The sequence below is a fragment of the Oculina patagonica genome, chromosome 6 (assembly GCF_052425735.1).
Source record: "Oculina patagonica isolate OP01 chromosome 6, crgOcupat, whole genome shotgun sequence".
Lineage (NCBI taxonomy): Eukaryota > Metazoa > Cnidaria > Anthozoa > Scleractinia > Oculinidae > Oculina > Oculina patagonica.
In genome coordinates, this window is record NC_135763.1 from 5,159,981 (window position 1) to 5,169,088 (window position 9,108).

Below are 9,108 nucleotides of genomic sequence, written 5' to 3' on the forward strand. Positions count from 1 at the left end.
TTTGCGTATTTTAACAATTTTTTTCACTTTCCAAAGGTTTCTCAATCCTCAGGTGCCTGGATTTTATTGTTAGTATGTTACGTTTACGCAGGTTTAAATTGCATGTTCCTGCTTCCCCGCCCTCTCTTTCCTCTCAAGCTGTAAAGGCTGGTTTTCCCATGAGATTTTGATTGGCCCATTTTTCAAAATTTCCGGAAAATTTAAACACAGCGAAAATAAAAAGGGCAATATGGAAATTATTATAACAATAACATATTCTTCGAATTGGTAAAAACAGCGAAAATAAAAGTAGTTGGGGACAGTTACTTCTACTAATGTATTAATAGCAAATATTTGTTCACTTGCGGATGAGAGTATATAAAATTCAGTTTTATTCACTGTTAACAACTAGTAATTATTTCGAAAACTCATACAAACTCGGTTTAGTATAAATTTGTTATCACGTTACAGGAATAATTTTATTCTTTTAAGTGTCCTTGGGATAGCTGTGACCTTACTTTGGTTTACGGTAAAATATCTTTATTCGGGACTACATTGTAGTTTTATTACAAAGAATGCTCGATGTTTAAGTTGGCGTGCATCTAAAGGCCTGATTACATGAGCCGGGCTGGCCCAGTTAGCGTGTCAGATCATTAATATCTTAGCGCCAAATTCGTTCGTGCAAAATCTTGTCCATTCCGGGCTAGTTCGGCTCATGTAATACTGGGCTGGAAATCATCCCGGCAAACCGAGCCAGCCCGACTCATGTTTCCTGCTCACTGGCCATGGATCGAGCCGGGACGGGAGAAGGGTTCTCCCTTCCTGATTCGAGCTCATCAAAGCGCACGTTAAAACTTATACGCTAATACGTTTATTTACATTTTTTGGCGAATGATTGTTAAATACAGTAAAAACCCGCGAGTAAGAACCTTGTTTTTCCAAGTTCGCCTAAACAGGTTCTTACATAAATGGTAGTTAACACAAATTTAGCCTATTTAGGTTCTTAACAGGTTCTGTTTTTCTGAGGAAAAATTTACATTGTTGCTAATAGAACTTTAGTGATGTTCGGCCTATTATTTGTAGCAATAACTAACAAACATAAAAACATAACAAAGAAGACAAGTGGCAATTAGTCTTACTCTACACTTTCTAAATCATTTAAATTGGTAGGATAGTGGATGTAGGAGGAATCCATCCCCCGACAATTATTTACCAGACAATAAGCGTATAGAAAACTGGGCGTCAGAATTTTTTATAACTGCGTTATGCTAACTAAAGCGACCTGTGGATCTTTTCCAAATGGAATGTGGGTAGAATCCCGGTTTTTGTTTTTATTGGCTGCGGATTCTCTATCTTTAATGGCATCTGTGCCTTTTGACGCATGAGCAGTTTCTTCGCTGCTATTAACTTCCGGAATAGCCTCTTCAGGCTTGCTGTCGGGCGCTGAAGTGGTAACCTCTTCATTTGTATGGGTGTCTGTTTTTTCTGGAGTACGAGTAAGCTCTTCACGGCCATTTTCCACTTTGTCAGGCTCCTCATCGTTCGTGTCTTTCCGTATGTTGTCTTCAGCCTTTGTGTTCGCCTTAACTTCTTTTTCGTCATCTGTTGTAAGCGCCTTGTTTTCAATTCCGATCTCAGCAGTAACGACATGCTGAGCGCTGTCTTTTGCGTCTCCAGTTGATGGCGAAACTGTGCTATCGGCTGCACTACCTTTCTCTTCACTTCCAACCGATTCCAGCTGCAAACCGCTGTTCAGCTTCTCAGCACTGTCTCTTACAGAGGGTGGTCGGATGACAGCGGGTCTCCAGCACATCAAGGACAGGTAAACAGGCATAATACACAGTCCGTGAATAAGGCCGAGTACCACAATGCCGAAGAACATTCGGAAGAATATTCGGAAAATCTCCGAAGCGGCGAACGCTAGTACGACCATGCCGAGGAACGTACTGAATCCTGTAGGACACACAAAAAAACACAGGCCAGTTGAAACTTTCAGTAAGCAAGGCAAAACTGAACAACATAACAACCAGAAAAATTAACTGGATAAGACGGGGAATGTGTTTAAGGCGTAATTAAAGGAGTTTTAAGCGTTATTGAAATAAATTTGACAGAAACTGGAAAAAAGGGTGAGCACAAAATTACATTGATTAGTTTAACTCGTTCTGTTCTTATCTCGAATGTTTAATCTCCTTACTGATTTTTAAATTATTCGTCGAATTTTAGTTCCGAGAAATCTTTGAAGTATATCACGTCAAATATCCACTAGTTGTAGTGATGTATTTTTATATTCTCCTCACCTGACTGCTAGTTAATGTGTTAATATCTTACTGAGAAATACGACATCGGTCACTCTTAGGAATCAAAGATGCACTGTCTGCAGTTTTTTGACCACTTGACGACACTACAAGTTTGGTAAATCAATCTCAATTCGTTTATTCAATAAGTCTTTGCGCTGTATCAATATATTGTATTCAAATGCCGCCCCATCAGTGTGCATTCACAACATTTAGCCTGTTATGTTAAATTAAAGTTGTGTCAGTCCAGGGTTTACTCTTAGTACAAAACTTGGATATGTAGGATGCTATAGATAACTTCTGCTTCACTGAATAAAAAAACCTAACTTACCTCCCATGAATACACTCGCGCCCAGTGTGCTCAGAGCGTCCACTACTCGCTCATTGGCTGTTACCTTGTTTGATATTACGTACGCATGTGCAATGTGCGCGCTGTAATCTACAGCGAACCCAATGGCCATCACCAAGTTGATCATGGACACGGAGTTCAGGGACACGTCCCAGATGACCATCAATCCAAATAACTCGCATATCAGGGCCGCAAAGTTGAGGACCACGAGCAACGTCACGGTACAGTCCACCAAAAAGGGGCTTGTGACGATTAACACCGCCAAGGCCGCGATTATCAGGTTCCTTATAGTGTCTCTTGATATTATGACGTACTGTTCAAAGAACATAAACGTTCGAGTTATTGGGAAGGCATCGAGTTCAGACTTCTCTGCGATATCTTCACGGAGTGAGAGCATGGCGTTTTTCTGGAAGGTGGAACTGCCGTCACTCTTCATGAAACCGAGGACTCGAGAAGCTTCCAATTTCGTGCCATCCTCGGAAAACTTTAGATCTTGGTTGAAATAAGAAAAGTCAGGAATGCGAAGGAATGCTTTCAATTCAGGTAAAAACCCTGCACCGGTAATGTCCCTCTTAGATATCTTGGCATACTGGGAGAACGAGTTCATCCAGGAGAGCGATTGGTCCCTGTAATGACTATTATCCGTGACGATATTTGTCAGATTTCTGATCTGCTCTTGGATGGAGGCCTTTTCATAATCAACCTTCCCACTCTCCACGATGCTTACCTCGATGGACAGTTCAAAATGCTTTTCTTCAGCGGATAGAAATTCTTTCAAGTAGGAATCATCTTTTGCAAGGATTCGTCTGTCAAATGTTTCATCCACTTGGGTGACCCCGTATATTCCAGCACCAAGAAGCAATAGCGAGAAGCATATGACCACAACTTTTGTTACCGGATGCATCAAGAACGTGGCCCACCACTTCATAGCTCGATTTGACGTCTGAGGAACAGGCTCGTCCCATTCAGGCTCCCCCTCCTTTGGCTGAGGTGCATGGCAGAATGGTAAACAGTCTCTGCGTCCCGACTTAATTCTTCTCACGTCGTATGACATTATGGCCACGAAGTATGTGACAATCATGAGAAAGGAGAAAGTCACAGTGAGAGCAGCGTAGATGCAGAAATACCTAAAGAAGAAAACAGCCTTTTAGTTGAGATAGCGCGACCTGAGCATTTCCTCTTTTCAAGGGATACTGGCATGTTTTGATGATGTCTTTGGACAAGAGAAAATTCAGTCAAGCTAAGGACACCGAGAGTCCAAGCAACTATGGTTTGAATGTGCTGAACGATACTAAACAAATAATGTCAGGAATGAGCATGACCAACGACGGCAAGGAAGAAAAAAGATTGAGATATTGGCAAACTTAGAAGGATCCAATCTTGTTGGTAGGAAAAGAAACATTTCTATTTTTTAGGTTGCATTGGACTGTATTAGAGACCTGAGGGTCCACCATTTAACCAAAAATCAAGGACATTTCGGTTGGGAACACATGGAACAGTATTTCGGAGGATATTTTAGTTGGAAATTGTAGCTTACGTGTGGGTTTGTTCTTTCGTCCCCGCTGATACGAACCGTCGAAAAGTTACCGTATTTGTGTTTCTTCCATTTTCGGTCTCCAACCAAGGGAAAACAATAACTGGAAACCGAATGTAAATCAAAGCGTCATCTCTTTCAGTTGGTTTGCTTATTCTGGAAAAACGCTTTTCATTATTCAACAGTCATTCAAACCGGTTTTTTTTACCGCCAATGATTAACAACTCGTGATGCAAGTTTTTGGGGCAAAAGTTGTTTTGGAAGCCATGTAATCTACTGTAAAGGCAAGGCTCCAATTAAATATATTCTTTATATTGTTGTACTTTACCTTATCGCTGGAAATGAGGTGGAAGTGCTGACTGCAAACGCCACCAAATCCGTCATTGTCGTCATGGTAACAGTTGATCCCGAATGCTTCAAAACGGCTTTGATCGTGTCAGTCTTTGACAGTTCACGTGGCTGTCGATCAAGTTCATCCACCATGATGAACATGTCGTCGATGCCGATTCCAAGAACCAAGAAAGGTAACACTCCCACTATACTGACAAAGGGCACGCGACACCACATGGCGAGACCAAACCCAGCTACAATCCCCAGAGCCACTGCGAACACTCCTGCATTAGCGAGCAAGGAGTGGCCAGTCAGCGGATTCAAGAACTTGCCGAGCATGACACTAGCAAAGGTAATCATGAGAGTGAAAGTGATTGACACAAGTGTGACGTCAGAGCCGCTGCTTTCAGCAATAGCATCGTCCAGGCTTCTCTCACTCGAGTAGTGGACTTCGAAGCAACTAAGTTTGCCAACGAACGAAGCCACTTTGTCGATGAAAGTCTTCTCCCAATCGATGATTTTTTCGTTCTCGTCTTCGCCACTGGGGTCACGCATGAGATACACCATTTGCAATGCTTTAGCGTCGGTTATGCTCCCACCTTCTCGATTGGCTTTACCAAACATGCGGTTGAAGTTGTACCAGAAGGGTCGTCCATTGCGCATGAGCGCGGTGTCGTTATACGCTTTGTCGAGATCCTGTTGAACCTGTTTCAGGTCTTTACCTTTCAGCTTACTTTCATTGAACTGCACAAATTCCAGCGGGTTGATCATCATGCAGTCGTCTGGTGATTTGGATTTGTTTCCCGACAGCGTGACACAGAAGTCGAGGTAAGATTCTAAGTCCATGACGGCCTTGTGGGCTTCAAAGGCCTGCTTAAGGCACTCAGGAGAAAGGACATTTGGATGATCAGAAGACGCCACCAATAGGATGATTTCCTCTCGAATTTTAACTCGGAAGTATTTCTCGGCGGTGTTTAAATCATCTAAGGCCTTGCTGCTTTGAGGGATGAACAATTTTTCCGTTCTGTTTTCTGTTTCGAACCAAACAAATCCCACGGAGCAGACACTGACGAACACGATACATACTTGGATTGTTATCAGTGGATGCTTGGCGATTCCTTCACCATACCAAGCGAAGAAGCGCTCCAAAAGACGCAAATACCAGCTGCAGAACGATGACCACAGGAGACATGGATTGCATTGGCGTGGACAGCAACAACTGCAATTATAAGAATTTAGATAAGAAAGCAACTCTTCAGTGTTTCCCTTTTTCACTGTAAATGTTACTGAAGATGCGAGTTCAAATATAAATTAATGATGCCAATTAGTGCGTGTACAATCATGTTTGTACAACTGATTTAAATTCGGCGTGTTCTATCTAAACATTATTGCTTGTTTGTTTGCTGCTGTCTAGACCTTTTTGGTAAAAAGAGAGATATTTAAAAGACAACAAATTTGTCACACGTGAATTGCCCAGTCCAGTAGGGTTTAAAATCTATGTCTGGATAAAAGAGAGGGCGGGGAGTGGAGTGTTTAAGGGAGACTTCAGGAACTGGGCTATAAAGGGCTATCCGGTGATTTTCTTTGCAGTTATTAATTTCAACCTTGATTGTGCAATAAATGAACTCCACTGACTATTATATTAATATGCAATTAGTGCAGTTTGTATCGTCCTGTATTGAAATGAGAGACAAATTATTATCAACTTCTTGATCACTGATTATTTGATTACTTTTGTTTAATGACTTTTTATTGTAATTAGAGCAGTTTTCAATTGAGTGTCGTAATACCAAAACCAATGTAATTACTTCGGCCAATCACAAAAGACACAGACAATCCAGTGAACCAATCAAAACTCGAAGTAAATACATGTAGCCAGCGCAAAGCGCGGGAAAACGTGCGCGAGCGAGTCACGATTAGTTTTGGTTTTAGTTCTGATTGGCCGAGAAAGTGGTGCGAGATTTTAAAGCCAATCACTGAGCGTAGTTATTCAGAACCAAAGCAAACGCAATTTACTTTCGACACTCAAGTGAAAACCGCTCTATTACTATTATATATTACCTTATGCTTTTGCAATACTGTAATGTTTTATGGTCATGCAAATAAAGCTCAAATGCTGTTGCTTGTTTCTTATACGTAAAGCGATAGAAACTCTCACCAATCGACCGTAAATTGTATTTAATCAGAAGATCAAAAAAGAACGTTTCAGGGATTTATTGCAGTTTTTGTAATACTGTACTTATACTAATGTCAGCGTCAGTTCCTGAATACCTTGCGTATACGAAGGCTTTCTGGTCGCGAAGGAGCCGAAAAGCATTGTTTATTTTTGTTGCTATAGCATCATCGGTTTGCGTGTTGTTATGACCTGCAGTTGTTTTGGATAAGTTTTTTCTTATAAATTCAACTTCAAATGGTTGTCCATCTTCGCTAAGACTTAGTTGGGTATCAGTTGGTTGTGAAAACCGTACCAAAAAGTTGATTTTTTTTCCATCATGATTTACATGTAGCTCATTGACATGCACAAACCTTGTAGGCGGTGTCACAGAGTTACTGTGTTGGTTCTGATTCAAATTAAAATAATCCAGCTTAATAGTAAGTAAGAAAGTGAATAAAATTTGTCTTCCGTATTACATGTAGATATTCTAAAAGGCCGAGAAACTTTAGCAACCAAAAGATGGAAATGATATAAACGCAATATATTATTAACATCACGTACTTGAAATGCTTGTAAATCACAATGAATCTCTTCCTTTAACCAATATCACAGGTACGTGTTTATTGAATCAAAAAACCACACAAATGTGTATTTATATAATATGTATGGTCTATTGTTTAAACATTGCTCGTCGTGGTGTAATGCATGTCTCTCTCAATCAAGTACTAGGCCATGTAGTAAGCAAGTGAATGTATTCATTTTATCTTCTGAAGTAAACTCTTAGACCTCAGCCTTCAGAGCCTTTGTAATTGCAGCCCAAGAACACGAAAACGATCTATATATATACTCTAAGCGGCCAAAACTTAATCTCACTGTAAAGAAACGAATGATAACAAATAAATAGCACTTAGGTGAAGCATCGACGTAACGGATTTGAGTTTTGTGACGTGTGGATATTTGTGAGTGAGCTCTGAGTGGTCTTCATTATCCAAGAATGCTAAGCATTTTATCCAAAACGAAACAAGTAAATATCATTCGATATTTAGCTTTCTAGATATTAAAGTGGGGTTTATCCATCCTTCCGTCTGGAGTAAAAATACTAGTCAGTGGTATTTTTGCATGACAGGAGTCAGTTTTGATGTATTTAAAATTATAGAAAACAAAAGTGAAAAAATAATTGATTATGTGAACCGGTCGGAACGGATTGGCAAAAAAGCGTATAATAGTTCACATTATTAAAATACTTTAGTATATATTGCACCGTGTTTTATTTTGCTTTTCAAGTTGTTTGTGGTTTTAGCTAAAATAGAGCGATTTCAGCGAAACTTCTAAGATCTGTAATACATTAATTTACATATAACGCGACTAAAATGCGACGTATAAATTGGACCTCACTCACGGCCAAAACGCATGTTTCATGTAAATACCCATCTCTGCCCGTTGGAATAAACTTTTCTAACGTTAAAAATAAACAACAAAAAGTAAGTATTTTATAGATACCTGTCTGTATCGTTTTCCGTTGCAACATTCTCTTTGGTGGGCGGATTGGAAATTATCTCGTCGCTTCTTGTTGCCATCGACATCGAGGAAGCGTTGACATAAAATGTTTCTTAGCTCAATAAACCTAACAACTCGACGGTTTAAACTCAACACACCGATCAAGAAGGACCATTAAAAATAGAAAGTATGGTTTAACGAGCCATTTTCCCGATATGTTGCCGTTACATCGAAAAAAAGGAAGATTCTTGGAAACGATCGTGACCAACGAGCTGAAGACGAAATCGGAATAGTCAGATGTTGTGAATAATTTTCACGAAGACAAAGCAGACTTTTTAAAGACGTGCATTGTGATTGGACGAAACAATACGATAATGATATTCATGAATATACAGACCCAGCTTGACGTAGTAAAATAGAAAAGAAATGCTAATGCAGAGTAGTTTGACGTTATATTTTTAAACATATCGCCTACGCCTGGAGGCAGGCTGTGAAGCAAGTCCTTTCCCAGTTTGAAGAGACACTTGCCTTACAGACAGAGGCAAAGAGACAAAGAAGGAAGGCTCGAAGCTAGGGAGATAGTCCATTTGTTTCTAGTGTGTAAAAGACTGCCACTACCGAATCGAGACGCTGTTCTAGAACTATCATCCAAAACACACCATAGTCTTTTGAGACTGATGGGCGCCAATCAATCTAAAATGCCTACGGCAATTTTAAAGCAAAAGAGACACCTGAAAACTTTATTGTTTGCTTTTGTATTTAAACCGAAAAACCTTAAAAACAGAGCTTTATAAACTCGTCAGCATCGATCAATTCGCTCAATAAAGTCTTTACATACGGCTTAAAATATTTGACACATGAATGATCATTTCAGTTATGTGCGCAACTAAAGCAATTGTGAAAAGAAAGCCTTAAGATTAGAACCCACGACCTCTGCGATACCGGGTGCTGTGCTCTTGCTCTTGATGAA

The 9,108-nt window shown here is 40.1% G+C and overlaps 1 protein-coding gene across 1 annotated transcript; it reads right to left on the bottom strand.

Annotated features, from left to right (window-relative positions):
- Positions 1-348: 348 nt before the first annotated feature.
- LOC144656981 (patched domain-containing protein 3-like) lies at positions 349-8,427 on the bottom strand. Its single transcript, XM_078517249.1, has 4 exons — positions 8,142-8,427; positions 4,485-5,705; positions 2,605-3,749; positions 349-1,932 (listed from the first exon to the last, which is right to left on the bottom strand). Exons 1-4 carry the CDS (start codon positions 8,222-8,224, stop codon positions 1,232-1,234), a joined length of 3,150 nt encoding a protein of 1,049 aa, XP_078373375.1. The 5' UTR covers positions 8,225-8,427; the 3' UTR covers positions 349-1,231.
- Between the last annotated feature and the right edge of the window lie 681 nt (positions 8,428-9,108).

Excerpts from the sequence above, each read along its gene's own strand:
- LOC144656981 (XM_078517249.1), bottom strand. The coding sequence starts at position 8,224 with ATGTCGATGGCAACAAGAAGCGACGAGATAATTTCCAATCCGCCCACC. Across the intron at positions 5,706-8,141 it reads ACGGAAAACGATACAGACAG|TTGTTGCTGTCCACGCCAAT; the intron begins GTATCTATAAAA and ends TTATAATTGCAG. Across the intron at positions 3,750-4,484 it reads ACCTCATTTCCAGCGATAAG|GTATTTCTGCATCTACGCTG; the intron begins GTAAAGTACAAC and ends TTTCTTCTTTAG.